The sequence below is a fragment of the Synchiropus splendidus genome, chromosome 18 (genome assembly GCF_027744825.2).
Source record: "Synchiropus splendidus isolate RoL2022-P1 chromosome 18, RoL_Sspl_1.0, whole genome shotgun sequence".
NCBI classification, from domain to species: domain Eukaryota; kingdom Metazoa; phylum Chordata; class Actinopteri; order Syngnathiformes; family Callionymidae; genus Synchiropus; species Synchiropus splendidus.
The window spans coordinates 4,384,986-4,404,589 of record NC_071351.1 but is presented as its reverse complement, the minus strand read 5'-3'; the positions used below and the strand labels follow the sequence as shown (position 1 = coordinate 4,404,589).

The 19,604-nt window shown below is 47.8% G+C and overlaps 1 protein-coding gene across 2 annotated transcripts; it reads right to left on the bottom strand.

Annotated features, from left to right (window-relative positions):
• Window positions 1-20: 20 nt before the first annotated feature.
• On the bottom strand, window positions 21-19,002 carry LOC128749493 (probable phospholipid-transporting ATPase IIA). Of its 2 annotated transcripts, XM_053849152.1 has the most exons (28): window positions 18,882-19,002; window positions 17,277-17,421; window positions 16,152-16,265; window positions 15,964-16,072; window positions 14,893-14,951; window positions 14,597-14,648; window positions 13,521-13,615; window positions 12,736-12,816; window positions 12,576-12,651; window positions 12,047-12,123; window positions 11,784-11,944; window positions 11,569-11,711; window positions 10,823-10,935; window positions 9,920-10,129; window positions 8,600-8,761; window positions 8,389-8,481; window positions 7,795-7,878; window positions 7,217-7,387; window positions 6,940-7,038; window positions 5,705-5,794; window positions 5,318-5,462; window positions 5,148-5,212; window positions 4,730-4,885; window positions 3,614-3,678; window positions 3,431-3,539; window positions 3,306-3,363; window positions 2,805-3,008; window positions 21-2,156 (listed from the first exon to the last, which is right to left on the bottom strand). In XM_053849152.1, exons 1-28 carry the CDS (start codon window positions 18,947-18,949, stop codon window positions 2,020-2,022), a joined length of 3,141 nt encoding a protein of 1,046 aa, XP_053705127.1. In that variant the 5' UTR covers window positions 18,950-19,002; the 3' UTR covers window positions 21-2,019. The 2 variants fall into 2 exon arrangements, with proteins under 2 accessions (XP_053705127.1, XP_053705126.1); XM_053849151.1 differs by having other exon boundaries at window positions 12,576-12,816.
• Between the last annotated feature and the right edge of the window lie 602 nt (window positions 19,003-19,604).

The window sequence follows — 19,604 nt, the reverse complement described above, 5'->3', positions numbered from 1 at the left end:
ACAAACCACAGGAGTCAGGACCAGAGAAGAAAACATGGGATTTATTCATCATCATCACAACATCAAGTCCCTTTTTGTTCTGATAGTGGAGTGCAGTCATCAGCGTTTTATTAAAAAAGGTCGATAAATAAAAAACCAAAACAACTGAAGTTATTTACAAGCAGCCAAAACACAAATTGCACCAGTCGGTAAAACAGAAACAGTCCATCTGGGGTCACTCCATCAGACATTATGGCACCGCTCACAGCAGATGAGGCTTTTTTGTTACAAACCCAGGAGTAGGTGAAGTGACTAATTCACTGAGAAACGGCAACGACACACATTTTCAGGCTGCACAACTCTTAACAAGGAGTCCATTCTTCAACTGATGTATGAGAAACAAATCTCCCAACATGTCCAACGTTAAAACAAAACGGGCCAAATGATCAATGTAAAAGAAGGCAAACTGACAAATAAGAAACATGAAACATTTTCATATATTTGTATATTATCAAACCACTGTGAATAAAAGGTCAAACTGGAGATAATAGTGGCAACAATAAAAAGCCAAAGCCAGTATCAGAGTCTACCAAACGCCAGGCTGCCATTGGTGACACTAGCGTGACTCTAAGATGTCGTGCAGCCTGAAAACAAACCAAATCATCCGGGCTTTGACTGAGAAGCCAAAACGAATCACATTGAACTTCTCCTCTGTTGAAAGATGATCTGAGGTCAGTAGCGGCGAGAACCGAGGCGGTTCCTGGATCAGATGACCTGATTGGTCGCTGGGTATTTTGGGTAATGGCTCATCATGCAGCCATTAAGACAAACAACCACATGAGAGCGCCCCCTCAGCGGTTCCTCCGGACCGGACCACAGCGATGTGATTTCACTTCAGACACCCGGCTTGGCTAAAATAAACAAAGGGCTTGGTGGCGGTGACGCACACACAAACCTGCCGTCTGGGCCGTGAACCTAAACCACTTCATTCCTCTGCTTCCGGTCAGAGCGTCGTCGTTGGGCGGCGAGGGCGAGCTGCGTCATCGCCTTCTAACTACAGGGGGCGACGCTGCTAAATCTGTCGAGAAAGTGTTTTTACTTCAGTTGCAGACGTGCATGTTTTAATTTAAGGACTGTGACTCATTGAACCCTGGTAATCAAACCGACAACTTTGACCACCGTCATCGCCACGAGCGAAAACACAAACACAAGAACACAGAAATCAGGCCGGTAAACCCGACTTACCGGACAACATCATGACATGTGCTTGGACTTTGACTCGTGCTTTCGTGCAGGACACGGGGAGCCAGTCATCAACCTCTTGCTCGCTGGACTAGACTCTGGTGGAAGTTATTAATGACCGGTCCAGGTTTTGAGCCAGTGGCCTGCTGTATGTGTTCAGCACTGTCGCTCTTTAACTTTAGTTAGTTTATTATATCGCACTTAGCTCAGAGGATCAAACCACTCGCTGAGTAGGTAAGAGTTCATTAGATGAAACCAGCCTGCCATCTTCTGCTTGGACAGGACTGACATACGAAGATGATCAGACCTGGATTTAAGCTTCCATTTGTCCCAATAATATGGGGGGACTCTCGTGAAATGTTTTGCTCAATGGTGCTACAAGAGTTAACAGGCTAGGCTGGAATCAAATGAGTGAAAAATCATATTACCCTTGCAGTCACAAATTGATGAGTACAACCACAGTTACTTGGTTAAAAACACTGCCTTCACTGTCCACTAGGTGGCCCAGGGTCAACGCTCGGGTCAAGCATCAGGTGTCCGAAACACAGAAGGCGTGTTGTCGGTCAAATGAGGCTTGAATAAAGAAGATCCAGAATATTGCACCATGGTGGTATTGAACCAGCAACCCTCGCTCTGGATAATTGAGCACACAAATATCGTTGTGTCATGATCTTCAGATCCCGGGCCACATCAAACCAGTGATCTGCTGAGCGACCAACCTCACAGGACGTTAATAAAGGGAGTAAACCAGTGTTTGAACCCGTGGCAGGTGCAGGAGGGGGCAGACAGGGGGGTCACTTAGGAGGTGAGCTTGGAGTAGCTGGGTGGAGAGAAGCGCCGCCGCAGGTATTTGAGGATGTAGAGCGGCAGGCAGCTGACCAGCGTGATGACCGTCACCTTCCAGAGGAACGATGGCGTCGTGATGAAGTTGACGTCTGGAGAAAAACAAGTGCTTTTCAGTGTGACATCGGCCCAGGTATTGAGGTGGCAGGCCCCACTCATGCAGTGGAACAAGCATGAGTGGGGCCTGCCACCACACACTTGCCTGCATCGCCTAGAAGACTGACATCACTTTGTTCTTATGCCAAATGACACGTCGACATCAGCCACCGCGCCACAGTCGTGTTTAAAAGACCATCAGCTGCAGCATAATGAGGCCAACGGACCCTATATATTTCAGGACAGACTTCAAAAGGGTCATAGTGACCACAGGCCCGTCACGGTCCAGTGTGTTGTGGACCGGTGGCTGAAAATAAAAGGCTCTGCGTCACATAAAGCAGAAATAGCTGGAAAACTGTTGTGTTGTTTGCGTGCCCAAATGAGAAGTTCAACAACGTGGGAACGTTTGGTTGATGTGGGGCCAGTAGCTTGAAATATTTGAAGGATGGACTGGAGAATGAAGTGAATCCTCCTCACTCACCGCACTGGCTGCAGGACACAGGAAGCCCACAGAACTGCAACTATTTCCTTTTTTTTTTTTTTTAAGGCTGGGGTATTTGTGTGGCGGGGTCAGGCCGGGACAAGCGGGCTTCCTGCTGTGGCCATCCACCACAGAGGCCAGGTTGATGTTGGTGCTCACTCACCGATGAGGTCGTGCAGGAAGACCAGCGAGGCGATGTAGCAAGCCAGACTGAGCAGCTCGCCCACGATCATCAGCCAGTGCCACGTCTGGATGGTCAACGCCACCATCAGCAGCTCGGTCAGGATCAGGGAGGTGAAGGAGATGGCCACGATGTGGACGAATTCAGACTCGAAGAGCAGCAGCGCGCCATACATGATGATGCTCCCTGAGGAGGCGGAGGCAGCAACATGAAAACAACATGAAAGGCAACAAGACTTTCGTGCAAAGCATGGCATGTACAGTACGGAAATACTGACCGTAATAGTTACATGAAAAAAATACATTATTATCAAGATGACAAATGTACATATGTATAATTTAAAAATGTATCGGAAAACCACATGGTACAATATCAGAAATACAATTGTAAATGGATTTCAAAAAAAGCTATTTATTTTGAAGTGAAAATATTACATTAAAAGTGAATATACACCGATGAGATGAATCATGCTGCTGCACTCACCTTGATAGATGCTTATCAAAACCCAAATGAGAAAGGTCTTGTAGGACAGCGGTCGACCCTGCAGACCACAGTGGGGTTAGGAAAACATGGTTCCATGCAGCACCAGCGGGAGACTCTTCACATACCTTGAGCAGATCTTTGTACAACTCGGGATACAACATGGCCACTTCTGACTTCACGTCCTTGTCCAACACCAGGGAGAACACGGGGAACATGGTGTACACGGTGGAGTAGCTGCAACACAGGTGCACTGGCTTCACTCAAGTGTGGACACCAGCATGAAATCACCCATCTGGTTCCAGTCTCACCCGATGATGAGGAAGCCTTGATAGAGCGAGATCGAAGCAAAGTAGAAGACGGAGGAGAAGACCGCCTGGCGGGACGAGAGGTCGTCAGAGGTCAGAGGTCAGAGGTCGTCGTATGGGGCCATTGAATGCTTTTCATTTTGTGCTTTCTCCATGTTAACCATTCAGTTGTTTAAGCATATTTGCTCTTTACAATAACATTCGCCAACAAATACATCACATATGGCAGAAGCAGGATCTCTGCTCCACTTGACAGTGACTTTCTGTAATGAACTGTGACAGCCGTTCTTCCACACTCTGTGGTAAAAGTCATATCAAAGATGCTGTTCTGAGGATAGATTTGGGCTGCATCATCATTAAAATTGAAAGAGAAAGGATAGAATAATTATTTAAATAGATATGAACTTGAGGAACATTAGAAGAATGTTTATACTACCAACCGATATAACAAACTTTTCCAGCAGCTAAAGGAGAAAAATACTAGAATATAAAGGATGGCTGGATGTGAATCCCAGGTGAAGAGCACACGGTGGGAAACTTGATTCCAATACAGAAATAAACCTTTTCTTGCTCCAGATTTGATCAGTGTCTCATGGAAATTGAGTCGCGTCTGTGGTTGTTGTTACTATGGCGACTCAGGACGATGGCGTCCCTGAAGACGACAAGATGAGTCATGAGGTTGCACTCCAGGACGGGGGCCGAAGTTGGACCGCAACTTGTGATTGGTGGGAGAGGAAGGGGGAGGGAGGCTGAGAGTGAGTCAGAGCTCGAGGTCACAGATGAGAACAAACGGGTCTCTTCACCCATCCTTCCTACCACTGATGTTCTTATCGCTTCTGTGCAGCCGCTGCTCATAATACAACAATAATAATAATATTTCATTTCATTGTGTTTCTTAACATACTCCAAAGATATTTTCTGGTAATAGTTTATCTTAATGGTGGTTAATATTTTACTGAATGTTAGAAAAAATGCCTAACATTTTTGAGGAAACAACAAAACGATTATGCATTCACTCATTACGAAATTAATTCTGAGCAGGTTGAATAAACAGTGACAATATCTGGACTAGGCGCCTGAAACTGCTCCAATGCTGTGGTTTTGGGGACCCCTGTGTACCTGCATGGCGCTGATGCAGAGACTCCTGTGGATGACAAACTGGCTGAGAGCAGCCGACCTCTTGTAGCTGTTGCGGCCGTGGACCATCAGCAGACGACCCAAATGTTTGAACTGAGTCACAGAGAAGTCGGCAGCCAGCGAGGCTTGTTTCCCTTCCTGTCAGACACAAACAACAACAACAACAGCTCAGCGTGCTGCAGGGCTGAGAGTCTTGGACATGGATGTTGCACTGTAGACCACATGTGTGTGAGGGGTGTGAGCATGGATGTGAGAACCTAAAGATAAAACACAACTGCACTCTGCAACTTCAGTTTCCTGAACACACAGCTGAGGTCCTCACAGGGGGAAGTGACAGTCCGCGTACCTCTTCATGTGAGAGGTCTTGACAGGAAACATAGAGGCGTAGAACTCTACTTACTTTTCCCTCCACTCCCACGCCACAGTCGGCTTCCTGGATCATGCTGACATCGTTTCCTCCGTCCCCTAGGACAGAACAAAAGCCACCGTGGTGTCAGGATCCACAGCGATGACACAACCACATGTTCCTGACACGCATGTCACAGCAGATCTGTCGTGTGTGACACTGACCGACAGCACAGGTGAGTTTCCCCGTGCGCTCCTGCAGCAGCCGCACGATCTGAGCCTTCTGGGTGGGGGCACATCTGCAGCAGACCACCGCCGGGCTCTGACACGCCAACTCCATGAACTCGTACTCATAGTACTTCAGGCACACCTGAGAGGGCAGGGACATAAACCTGCAGCTCTTTTAAACAGTCACGTTTCAAATGCAAGACTGAGTGAGAAGGACACTGCATCTCATGACAGGTGGAGCAGAAGCCGAATCGGCCGGCAACAGTGGCTTGAGCTGCATTCAGACTGAACACCTACCACTCACTCACACCACCATGGAGAACGCACGCCACATGCACGCACATACGACTTCATTTCATAAGCACAACTGTCACGACACTCCACCTCCAGCGAGTCTCCAGAGATGACCAGAGCGCAGTCGTGTTTCCTCCTGAAGGCGTTCAGCTCCAGGTGAGCTTCCCCTCGTGTGGTCACCTGGGGAGGCCAAATTAGGAAGCTGTCAGACATTTAAGAAAATTGACATTAAGCAGCAGGGTTGGCTCAGTTATCCACCCTGGTGCCTGCTGTCATGTCACTGACTAAACAAATGGATGACACAACCATTCTTCCTCCCAGGAACTTTTGAAGGGAGAAAGGGAAGATGGGGAGCACGGTCAGGCACTTCCTCTGGCTAAGCTAGTCACAAGCTTCTCCACTAAACCAAGAGTGTCTGAGCCCTGGAAAGAGGTTGGTGCTCAGAGGGTTCTTCTCATCATTGGTTAGAGAGGATCCTGCCAGGGGTCGCAGGAGCAAGTCTCAGTTCACGCTGCTTCCAAGTGTTTGTCGTTGACAAAGAGAATTTTCTTTCTTAGTTTTTGAGATGAGCAGTATTTTGCCACCCTGGCTAGCTGAGTCCTGGTGGCCCAAACAGCATTAACGTTGGAGGTTTAAAATGGAGCTGCAGGACTAACAATGAGCATTTCCTCTGGATCCTCCAGTTTCCTACTGACGAGCCAGAAACACGCGAGCAGCGCAGGCTCAGATCAAAAATTTGAGTGTCACGGTCTCCTGATTCTCACGGTGATCCCAGTTGGAGCGGTGACACTGATGAGGTCGATTTTTGCGCAGCCCACAAATTAAACTTGAAAAAAAAAATCCCTAAAACGGCAGATCTGACGGCGAGCGTAGTCAATCTGTCAGCTCTGGAGCGAAACATCCTTCAACCGCTGACTGTTCCTACGTCAGTCCAGATCAGGAAACTGATCCAGATGTGTCTGACTCTGGCCCACTCAGCACTCGCCCCTCGTCCAGGGGACCGGGGTTTTTTTTAAAGACGTGCCAACCATTGTTTTTCCTCTTCCAGTAACGCAGATTTTTAACCTTCCTATGTGGCGGGCGCTGCCGCAACTCTGGCTGCCATCCAGAGGGAAGGAGACCAGAAACCTGCAAAACAAATTAGGAAGCGAGTCCTCTGAGTGATCCCCTGGAAGACCCTCAGTTGGCTTGTCCTTGGTGTCAGCGGCCAGTATAGTTTGGCTGGTGGGAAGTGATTTATTCAGCTGTGGACAAGAGAGGGACGGAGGGGGGGTCGTCCCGGGGTGAACCAGGATCTGAAGCGAAGGTCCTGCTGTGGTACTCACGGCTCTGAAGACGTGGATGTCCTGGCTGCGGGTGATCAGGTGTGCGTTCTTGGCCGTGCACGTGGCAGTTTCTAGCTTGTCGCCTGTCAACATCCAAACCTGCAGACACCAGCAGAGGAAGGGAAAGATTCAAACAGATAGAGGAGAATCTGAGGTGAAGGAGCATTTGTGTTGGTAGATACAGAACTTCACTATCTATGTGGAGACTTTTCACAAGTGGAAGGTTCATTTCCCGCCATCTCGTAACATAAAGTGTTTGACCCTGCCCATGTCAGACCTTGATCCCAGAGTTGCGCAGGATCTCCAGGGTGGGCCGGACGTCGGTCTGGAGCTGGTCCTCCACTCCTGTCAGACACAGGAGCTCCATCTCCATCTCCAGACTCTCTATCACTGTGGCGACCTTCAGCGAGCGGTCGTGGACGCTGAGCTTGGCCTGGACGTATCGAGACTGGAGAGCGGGACACAAGACAGATTGTTGTGCGGTCAGTGCATGTGCTGGCAGTGAGGATTCATACACGTATTCAAAGGTCCAGCAGGTAGATCTTGCAGCACTGCAGTGGCCACGCCCGTCTTGGGGTCTCTGGCTCCGGGGCAAGTTTGACCAAATGAGATAACGCCAAAACAATCTGAGTGTGACTCACACAGGAAGACAAACTGTGTGTGACTCAGCGGGTGAGTCACCACTGCCCACCAGCCCGGAGCACAATTATACACTTCAGTAACGAGCCTCGGGCGACTGGGGGGGGGCCTGCGGCCTGGAGAGGAGGGACCCTGCCCTGCTCCAACAATAACTGAGGCTTGGCTCTGCGTGTTTTGAACTGCGGCTTCGGGCGCTGGCCAAATTTAACCTTTTACCTCAAAATCTTGATACTGCTCTTCAGTCAGGGACTTCTTGGAGACCACCAGGACCCTCAGACCCTCCCGTGCCATGTTGCCACACTGGAAAACAGCAAACATCTGGTTTCAATAGGTGACAGTCATTGAGGGCGCTGGTGGAATAACTGAGCTGTGTGCTGCTGGTGCATCATGTTGAAGAAATCACAGCTAAAGTTAAGAGCGAGTGCGCACGTGTACTTGAATCATGATAGAACTCTCCAGACAGAGGAAGTGATGTGTGTACTGAACAGATTTAAAAACCTTTAAAACATCAGTCGTCAGTAAGAACCAACTACGGAATCGCATTCATGAGTCGGAGGTCAGTAACAAGGGCGAATAAAAGACATGACCCAATTCCAAATGTCAGCTAGCAGGGGATCTTGGCTACATGCTCTTTGGTCTCTAGGCCTAAGTAATGACAACAGAATGATCGGAACAGGTCTGCCTCTCTACTACTCATCCTACTAACTTTCATTTGGAAGCTGCAACTGCCTGAAATCGAAACGTGAGCAGACCAGGAGGTCCAGAGAAGAAAGTGAAGAGGGGTGATACACTAAATTTGGAGCCACGCACCTCTTCCTCCAGCCAGTCGTTGTACTGGACGATACCAGCCATCACCACGTCCGCGCCCTTCATGTAGAAGGTGATCTCTCCTGTGGACTCATCCTGAGAACATTCAGGTGTCAGTTGTCAGTCTGGTCTCAAATCGGAAATAGAATTAACCAAGTGACCAGAAAAAAATTTCCATGACACTGGCCACAGCATGATTCATTCCAGGACTCACCCGGACAATGATCCCCATCCTCTTGCTCTCGTAGGTGAAGGGGAAGATCTGGAGAATGGTGAAGTTCAGGATTTGGCCAGTAGGGGTCCGCAGCTGCATGGAGGACTGATCTCTGCCCACCAGAGTCAAACCGACACTCTCAGTCCACTGCACCAGAGACACCTAGCAGCATGGATTCACTTAGAGACGTGTGATCTTACTGTAACCCCGGTAAACAACACTCTAATTGACAGTTTACAGTCTGTTTGAAAGTCTCCAGCAGATAAAAGGTAGAAAGACAGGATTTGAAAGAATCATCATCCAAACTAAAAAGGAACATGAAGAACAATAATTGCCTGATCTGAGTGTGGGAACTGAACAAAACCTGACAGTGACAGGTGAGAAATGAGCAATGTCACTTTATCCACCGAGATGCTTGGTGGTCCAGACGTGTTCCTCATAAATCAATATGTTCCATCAACAGAATTACGAGACGGGTGGTTCTGTCAATAACAGAAAACTTTCAGCCTGTGCTTGTATCGACGCTGCTCTTCACTTTCGACAAGCAAGAGAGCAGTTTTGTTTCATCGGCTTTAACGTTGAAAGTTTGAGAATGTTGTAGGTTTAATTCCGCAAGTCTTATATCTGACAGCTTGTAAATGGCGCCATCAAGCGGACAATCGAGGAAACAACGTCTTTCTATTTCAACATTGAGGACAAGTGAGAGTTGTGAGCAAGTGTTCGGTGGATGGTAGCGCGGGTGCATGAGTGAACTGGGTGATGACAAGAGTGTGTTGCTTTGGGAGTTTGTTTTTAATAATGGGTGTGTACTCGAGTGTGTGTTAGTGTGTGTCATCTCTATTGATCAACCGCCTGACAGACTAATAGCAGAGCAAGCAAATGGACATAAATGGAGGAAAAACAAAGATGCTGGCAGACAACATCTTTCTACAATCATTACTTCCATGGATTCGTCTGACGGGTGGCTCTTTGTGGTCATTCCTTCATTCATTCGTTCAGGAAAATATGACATTAGCAGAGTCAAGACATTGTAAGAAGATAACAGGGTCTGATGTTTATTGAGGAGTTGTCGTCGCTGATGGAGGTTTCATCATTTAGCCACAGAAGGCGTGTGAATCTGAGCTGACACTCTCAGTGTTGTTTAATTGTTAAGCACTGACGTTGAAGATCGTCCACGTGCTAAACTAGCTGGCGCCAACTTAACAGATGCCAAGAGTGAATTAGGTCTGAGTCCAAGTTCTTCAAGGTTACGGTCAACACAAGGGTTAAGCTCATCAATAGAGGATGGAGGTCTCTGTTCAAGAAGTAGTGAGTGAGTACCTCATCTGGACTAGCGGCTTGGTAAACCCTGCACGTGTCTTCGTAGTGCTGCTCAGCCTCAGCCTGGTCTGTCACTCCATTGGCCTCGTACACGGGGGTCACGTTGTGCACCAGGGCAATGGCCTTCACCGCCTCGTGGACTCTGCTACTGATGGTCTTGCGCACCTTGGTGGCGGCTGGTGTCCTAGAGGTGGGGAGGTCGTGGCTGGGCTGCAGAAGGAGGCAACACAAGAATAGCTCTAGGTCAAATGGAAAGTGTGGCTGTTCACTTGTGACCAAGCAGCTCAACAGATCTGACATGAAAAACAAAACTGAGTCATGAAAAGTCTCCATGTTCTTCATAGAAATCTCTGGAAACTGTGTTGCCCCGTGGTGGCCAAGCTCTTTGATATGAAGTGCATCGTTCAGCGGGTGAAATACGAGTCTTGAATATCTGACCAGCGAGCTTGAAAGGCGAGAATACCAGCATCCTACTAGTGACACCAGTGGTCACACCACTCCAGTGTCCAACAGATGACGACCCCACGTGTCCTGTCAGTGAAAACGGTGCCACATCAGTCGCTTCCACTGCAGCCACTTGTATGAGTAAACATAGCCAGATGTGTAAACACAAGCCATTTCATGTTTGCTATTTTTAGTCAGCGCTGCATTGTGGGAGTTAATGGCGGCGTCATTAAAGAAGTCCGGTCAGTGCGTTGCTTGTGGGCTAATCCTGTTTCCTGCTCCACTAACCTCTGGTGTCAGCGGGGAACAAAAGAGTGTGGTCTGAGGTCAGGAAGCATTCATGCAAACAATCATCACAAACTGATATGCTGCCTGAAACAATGCTCTCTTTTGTCCCTCGCGCTCTTTCCCAAGCGACCGGAATGCTTCTGCCGCTCCTTTAATGCAGCTCGTGGGTACCTGAGTGTAGGCGCTGAACACATGACTCTGCACTTCATCCATGGAGTCCATCCCGTAGGCCACGGTGCCGAGGTGGAGCCGGCGGAACACCATCTCGTTCTGCGTCAGAGTCCCTGTGAAAATAAAACCAGTTCAGAGTGGAATTGTCTAGTATGAGTGTGGACATGGAGACGTTAGATTCCCTTGCATTCAACCATCATTACTGCTAATATGGAACACTGACGCGGCCTGACTGGAACAGACCCTTATCGCCATCTTAACAAGCCCTTGCTTCCAGACGAAAACACGACAGTAGCACAGCCTTTTACCCCCCAACAAGTCACACAACCATAGAATCTGCACACTTCCTGTAAAAGCATTTCCTGCGGTGTATCAAAAAGACCTCCGGGGGCCTCGCACATACATTAGCGTGACCCGCCGACCCCGACCGGCTTATCGAGCTCTGGACGGGGAAATGGCTGATCGCTTTATAGGCCATGAGGGCCGTAAATCTGACAACTTGCGGCCGAGGAAGTTCAGCAGCGGCGGCTGTGTCGTGCTTTGTAGGTGTGTGTGGATGAGAGTCTTTCAAGGAGATTTAACGGCCGCGCACGAAGCTGGTCGCCAGGAGCCCAAATCCCACCAGACATAGAGGATCTGTGACCCGCATTTCATTTATCCAGTTTGAGGGTTCGTTTGAAGAGAGTAAAAAACTGAGCGCATATTCACACTTTCTGCCCACCGAAGCTGCTCTTCTTCACCCTCACCTGTCTTGTCCGTCAGCAGGTAGGAGATCCGGCCGAGCTCCTCCGGTATGGTGCTGGATCGGACCACGGTGCCGGGTATTTTGGAGTCTTTCTTGATCATCCAGCTGAAAACCACCTTCCCCATATCCAGGTTGACTCTCAAGCTGAGTCAGTCAACAGTAGGTCACAAATCTGTGACGACGCCAGACATGATAAATACACGTGCATGATCTCACCTGATGGGAACAATGTTGGAGAAGAGGAGAAGGAACCGTAAGATCTGCAGGTACCATCGGCCAGCAAAGTGCTGCAGGGCCACCATCACCATGGAAACCACGACCAGCGCTCCAAACAGGATCTTGGTCAGGCAGTTCACCTCCAAGTCAAAGAGACCGACCTGGAGACAGAGACCACAGTGAGCGCACAATGCAGAACATCTTTCACCAAGGAAGAGTTCAAATGAGACTTTGATTCATGTACGTGCACGGCACCACTGTACCTTGTGTCTGGGGTTGGAGTTGTTCATGACACTTCGCAGCTCCTTGCCGGTATAAATCACAACCCCCACCACGGTGCCTGCGAAGAGAGGAAGAGGAAGGGATATACCCCCAACAAACCTGCCTCAGGCTCAGACCATAAAGGTAAAGCACAGCGCGTCAGGTAGATGGTTTCCAGACGTGGAATCCTGACAGCACTGGACTTGATAAAATGACAGACATTACTGGGAATATAAATAGATTAGAAGCCACTTCAATGGGAAACACACTGCTGCAGCAGGGTACGAGGCCGGGTCCAAGTATTCCACGCCATCAGCTCAGACTAATGTTTGTTCCAAGAGGCGCATGAGCCTCACAACTTTCCGTTTGTATTCTAATCAAACGGCCCAAAGCTACATATGATCCTGAACCATAACTCCTTCTGCATCTTTGCTTTGTCGTGTAAGTCAACAACAGAGGAATCAACACTTCAGTGCCGCTTTTATGTCAAACACTAAATCCAGTTCTTGCTGACACGAGTCGGGTACTTACCAGAGGCGACGACTGTGCTGGCCCACAGGGTGTTCTCGATGCTCAGACTTTCATTCACCGGTGGATCTCCGTCTTCCTGAAGGCAAACCCACATGAAGATTAAGATAATCCTGAGTAGCTGCAAGTAGCTCCGCACAGAAGCTGCTGTTTGAAGTCTCACCCTGGTGAAAGTCCCAATGAAGTTGTGGATGTCGATGTTGGGTTCTTCTGCGTACACGTAGGATCGGATCTGGAGCAGATCCTGAGACAAAGACATTATGTATCACACGTGGACCAGGGCTCCTGCTTCTCCATATGTAGACTGGACCATGAACATGTCTTGATAGTTCACCCATGTGCAGGAACATTCCCTGGTGACTCAGAATAGATGTCCTGATGTGAAAGGTAGCCGCAGAAGAGAACTGCTTCTCTCAAGATACCAAGCTAGACATCATAACTAGGGAAAGAGTAGTTCAGCGCCAAGGGACCACAGCGTAGCGAGAGACAGGGACGATGGCACTGAACAGTAGCGACATCCAACTTTAGCAAATACCGCCTCAAAGATAAAGCCTTCATATTCAGCGGCATGGAAACTGAACTGTACACCTTGTATCAACAACATTTGCATGTTCAATAAAGATTTGAAGCACAAAGCCTCCAGGGGTCCATCACTGGTTCACAATCATGTTTGCACACTTGAAATTTCCATTTCCAACATAATATGAGTGATGGTTCTCTCAGCCAAGAGCAGCGATGATTCACGCAGCGGTCCATTTAGCTAAATACACACTGCGGCACTCCCAAGTTCATCAATACCAAATATCCATGAAAGTCGGTTGAAAACCTAAAATCAGCGTCTTTTGTTCTGACCTGATCCAATGGACGGGCTGATGCGCCGGGACCCGAACTGACAGGCTCAATTATCAGCATTCAACATGTAATTTCAGCTTTTGTTCTGAGACTCACGGCGGCGGTGGGCAGACGCTGCGTGCAGGCCACTGGGAGGCGCAGTTTCCAGTCTGTCTCTCCGTCCAGCTGGTCAGTCCGCAGGAAGCAGGATCCTGGAGGAGCGGAGAACAGCACGGTGAGAGGAACACCAGTCAGGGAAGGACGGTACGGTTCAACTGCAACACCATGGTTACTGCAGTTATGACAACATTAGATATTGCATGGTTATATTGTAATGCAGCACAGGCAGCAGCATGGTGGTTAACACTTTGGTGTCGATACACGGAGCAGCCTTTTCATGAGCATCAGCCAGAGAGGGCCTCCACGACACTGAGCTAGTACAAATAAAGTACAAAACTACTACACAAGTTAATGTTGTTTCATGCATCGGTTGTTAAAACGTGTAATAACACAGTAATGTGAGGTGCAATGTTAACTGGGTTTGAAAGGTGTTTTCCAACATAAATGGTAGTCTAGTTTCAACAGTCAGTTGTTGTGTAATTACAGTGTTATTACAGCTCAGTCACCGCAGCCAGAAATCTACTTTAAATGAAAAGTAAAGCTCTGTATTGATCATAAGAGTCCTGAATGAGGTGAAGAAGGAGACTCAACTAATGGGACTTGAGTGAAGTGAAGGAATCCACGCGAGCCCATCCCCCCGCCGCACGCGTGGCCCTGCCCTCGCTCCCTCTGGCCCGGCTCATAATTGACCTAATGGCCTCCACATGGACCAGAGATAACCAAACTCTATTTCCAGTAAAACAAACCTGTTGTTTTTCTTGGCAGGACAGGAAGTGGCGGCAGCAGCGAGTCGCATTTGCCTTTTGTGAGGAGAAACATCTGGAGGAGGACTTTGAATATTCTTGTTTTGTATGTTTGCAAATGCAAGATGTTGTCGTGTTATTGCTGACTAATCACATCCGGATACATATTTGATTATTCAGATCCACCTCCTGCAGCCACCATCGCTGCTCTCTGGTCAAGACTCAAGTCGCACCGGAGCCACCTACAATTGTGGGCCCTTCCTGGGTTAATCTCAGCCCTCTTTTGAATAAGTCACAGTGGTTAGACGTGAATGAGCAGCAGATGTTTACCGTTTCTCTCCGAGGTCCGGAGGAAGATCATGTCGGCAGGAACACGCTGGTTCTGTAAGGAGAGGACTGAAGTGTCAAGCAGCCAGCAGCTCACTTCCACTAGAGTTGGCTTCTCTTCTGACTTGCGTCTTGAAGCAGTAAACTAAAGAAACTCCTCCAAACAAAGACTCGACATACAAGGATCTTGATTGACTTTCTGCTGAAAATCTAATTAAAGCTGCAGAGCGAGCGCTGACAGGCCCACATTGATCTCTCCATTAGGAAATCTTTACAGGCTCTCCCTGATCAGAACCAACCTTCTCCACAATGATCAGGTCGCCCACTTGGATGCCGCTGCTCTTCACCTTCACAGTCCCTGAAGAGGGAAGTGGACAGTCAGGTTCCAGCAGCAATATTGCCACTATAATGTCTTGCATATGCAAAGCTGCCGGGTCGACGCCGGGGTCAAAGGTTGATGATCTTTCCCAAAACAAATTTGACTGTTTATGCTGAATGGAATTCTTTCAGGCTGCCTCCCACAACTCTGTCATCCAGCAGTGAGATGGATGACTTCCATGCTGAGTGACGCTTGGATCAGCGCAGCACACTGTTTTACTCTCTTCTCTAATTCAAACTGCATCAAAATACTGTTAAACTAGAATCATTTTCCACACACAACAATTATCCATTCATGGGTAAACTTTATTTCCTCGGTGAAGCTGTGATCACCACATCTCACCATAATAAACTAATAATTCAGGTGAGTATTAGAAACACATCAGCCTGTATTTAATCATTCTAAGGTTCTGACCTGCGTCTTGGCTATAAAGTCAGTTACCCTGCAATGATCGGCAAAAGTTCACGCTAAACAACACCATATTTACTGATATATGAATAAGCAGGTATTTACAGTTATAATAGTTAATATGGGTCCTCGAGTCTTTCTTTTCATTCATGTTTGTTTTGTTTTTGATAGGAAAAATTTCATTGGATTTTATTTCTATTCTTCTATTGTATTCCCAGTTAAACAATTATTAATGAATAACATTTTATGAAACCCAAAACAATGCTATTGATAGGAGCGACCCCCTGGCAGTGCAGCCTGGGTCTGCGGCGTCAGGTCCAATTGCTCAGCAGATCTGACAGAGGCGACTCCTTGTTGTGTTTATGGCCACGACAAGCTGCCACATCAAAGCCTGGACGTGATGGAAACCACGAGAGCTTTTTATGGCAGCTAGCACTTTATACCAAGGCCTCCTCTGCTCACTTTTACGTAGCTGCTTTGAATTAGCTGCCCCCCTCCCAGTCTCACCCTCTGAGCCCCACAAATGTTTAATAAGAGTCTACCCCCCGCAGCCGTCCGGGGATGTGAACCCTCGTGTTCTCACCTCTGGTGGAGAGTTTGCTGTAGATCTGGGAGTTCACCTCCTTGTCTCGAATGTAGCACCTGATCTCCTCCACTGCCTCCCGGACGATGGTGATCATCAGAACCAGAGCCTGATCATCAACACACGAAGCTGAATGATGCTTGTTTCCACATCACGATGAACATGTCTCCCTGGTGGGGAACACTCACCAGAGGGACCCAGTAGGTGTAGAGGGCACCGAGGCGGAGCTCCGGGACAAACTGGGAGCAGGCCAGAAGCAGGAAGTACAGGTTGAAGAAGTACTTGAACTGATTGAACAGAACCTGAAGGAAGAGAAGACACTGCTTTAAGCGACAACAGTGAAACGTTGACACAGTTTATATCACACAGGCAGCAAGTGCAGGGGGCGCTATTTGTGGCCTCAGCTTTTGTTCTCAACTCAATCTAGTGATTTTACAGCCAACTTCTCTGAGAGGACGATTCCTCCTCCTCCTCCTCCTTTTGACCTCCACTTCCTGTCCAGTTAGCTGTGGAGCCGAAATTCAAGTTACAGTTTAACATGGATCTGTTAACTTGTGACATTCCGGGTGAGTGACTCATCCTCAACACAACTCTTTGCCTTTAATTTACTCAGGGGTTTTTACAGCCAATAAAGATCACAAAAAGGGAAGGGTGACAGTTAAGCCTGCACCATCCCATAATAGTTACCGGCCTGTAGCCACAGCACAGTGGAAGCATGAAAAATTGAAAACAATATTCAGATCGCTCGGATCTCACTTCTCCAGGTACACTCCTCCCTCCGGAGTCTCCTTATCTCCTTATGGCCAAGCTCTTCCCTAGCCTCCAGCTTCTGCCATTCTCTGGTTATCACCTCCATCTACAAATAACTGCTGACACTGCACTTCAAGTCTTTTGTTCAAGGATTATTCCAGCACTTCCCCATGACCTTTGACCCGATCTTCACTCGCCTCCACCAGCGCTCCAGCGTGAGGTCACAGCTGACTCGCGACATGAAATATTCTGCACCACCACGATCTTGAAACGAGCCAGAAGGACATTAAAATAAAAAAAACATTTGCAATGCAAACGCACTTAGCTCTTGTCTTCTGCTTCCCAAACAAATAAGAGCTACTTTCAATATCTGACTTCAGATTTTAAGACAACTGAAAACAAATGCAGGATGCAAATACACAACAACAAGCAGCATCTTTCCTCCCCACGAAAGGGTCAGCGGAGAGATGAGCGAGCTGCGAGCTCTTTTAAACCACTTTAGGAAAAACAAACCCTGGGAAAAAAGGAAGTTTGGTCAGTGATGACCTCACGCCGACACTCACCGCGGGCAGGAAGGTGAAGAAGTTGTACTTCTGGTTGTTAATGACGTTGCGTGGGTACCGCTGCTCCCTCTTTTCCGGGTGGCCGAGCCACACGGTGCGGGGTCGGAGGTCGCCCATGCCGCAGCATCTGGACCACGGGCAGCACCTGCAACAGAGCGATGCTGAGATTGAGTGACACTGTGGCGCTGGGAAAGATGTCACAGCCGATCGAGTCCGACTGCAATACATACTGCGAGACGTAAAAGACCCCATAGAAATGCGCTTACTTCGTCCATACATATCACCATACATAATACCTACAGCGAGTACCTCACGGACGACTCCATCAGAAGACACATCAACAAGCCCTTTTTGTTTTTAGGAAGTTGCTGCTGTCAGAGATCTTCACACACATCTCAGGGGAAGTTGAAGATAAGTGATAAATAAGACTTAAACTGAATGCCAAATCATAAGCACCAAATGCTGGTCGTCATTTGGGGTACTCGCAAAAATACATCATTACATTTTAAAGTGACACTGACCAATTTACAGGCTCACAGTTTGAAACGATTAAGTGTCTTCATGTCTGACCTTGTAGAATTGTGACTTTTAGTTCATTATATTTAGAACTTGTTCATCAGAGTTTCATTATTGTTCATGACCCAGATGAAGCACAGTCAGATGTGTGTGTGTGTATTCATCTGAGCAAAAACTTCCAAACATTTTATTATTATTATTTATGTATTATTATAACTCAAAAAATTAATAGAGCGACTGCGCTATACTTTCTAAGTTCTCATGAAAATCTCCATAGATTTTACTAATAACGTAGGCCAAACCACAACTCAATACAAGACTAGACCTTTGTGACCACTCAGTTCTTCAGACGATGGCATGTGAACGACATGATCATGTTTAAAAAGAGGCTCTTTCACAGAGAAAGCGAAGGTTAGAAGTCGATCTTGAATAGTGAGATATAATTCCGCTGAACCAGAATATGCTTTAATTGTAGGGAGTGAAACTTTGGAGCAGTCTAGTGTCATATGATCAGGTGCTTTAGTCGAAATGATCATTTATAGAATTAGGAAGAAACAAAGCGGGCTTCTGCAGCAACTCATCGTTCGCTCTGTGTCGTTTTGAAAAGCCAGAGTGATACTTGACTGTTGACTAGTCTCTGTTTAACTAGCTTAGCTTAAGGAAGCCAACAAACCGGACTGTTTATACAGTGGCAGGTGTGACGTCACAGGAGGTTCACTGTTCTGCATTTGGGTGCTCCATCACAGTTCACCTGCTCCTGGACCCACGACGTCGCTACCAAGACGCACAACCACCGGACGCGAATTCCCAGAGACAAAGAGTGGTGTTTTTGTCGCTACCACATGCTGCGGTGTGCAAATATTGACATGGGCGTCAGTTGTTCCCGCTCCACCGCGGACCAGCAGCCGGTGAACACAACACAATAGATGTGGTTCGGGGCGATAGAACGGTGGCGGCGGTGGACGTGAAAAAGATGGAGCTAATTGTTTGACAGTTAGCTCGCGAGCCGCGTCACGGACGCCAGCTGCGGCGGAAACAAGCGCGAAAGATGGCGGTTCCGGTGTCAAACGCTCGCCGTGAGGGTCTTACCCATGTCTGTGTTTACTGTCGGTTCTTTTGGGCCTCCTGACGGGCTGCAGGGGGATGTTATCCGTCATTCCTGCAGCCTGGTAGCGGGGAGAGGAGGTCGCCGCTTCGGTTGCCTGGCGGAGCGATGCTGGGCGTGGCCTTCAGCTGTCAATCAACGCCGAGGCTGCTGGGACGGAAGTCGCCCACAAAACTGATTAAAATGCGTATCAGTTGAACCGGTGCATTTTAAACACTTCTATTTTGATATATATAAAAATATATTTAAATACATACAAAAATTTAAATTGTCAGCTTTCACTCATGTAAATAGAGTGGACCTTCTGGAGGCTTTATGATGGAAGGTGAATAAGAACACGTTTCATTCAGTGGGAGTCTGTCGCTGCTTCAAGAGGCAGAGGTCACTGGAGGAAGGTCTCCTTTTCATCACAGGATAATGTGGGAAAGCAATTCACGGCTGCAGTCAAGTTCGTCATCCATTAACCTCAGTGTTTTTGGAATGTCAGCAACAGGGGAAACCCTGACAAGAGCCATGAAAACATAAATATCATTTGTTCGTGTGGCTTCAAGTGTCATCGCAAAGAAAGCAGAATAACTCAGAAAGTCAGCATCAATTGGTCAAGACTTGAGAATGAATGGCAGCAGAAGAGCAAAGTCTTGTTGAAGCCTCGGGATTCTGCGACTAGATGAGCAAAACATGTAAATATGAGAGCCGTCTGTTGTATG

Excerpts from the sequence above, each read along its gene's own strand:
- LOC128749493 (XM_053849151.1), bottom strand. The coding sequence starts at position 18,949 with ATGACGGATAACATCCCCCTGCAGCCCGTCAGGAGGCCCAAAAGAACC. Across the intron at positions 16,073-16,151 it reads ACACCTACTGGGTCCCTCTG|GCTCTGGTTCTGATGATCAC; the intron begins GTGAGTGTTCCC and ends GTTGATGATCAG. Across the intron at positions 10,936-11,568 it reads CCTGCTGACGGACAAGACAG|GGACTCTGACGCAGAACGAG; the intron begins GTGAGGGTGAAG and ends TTATTTTCACAG.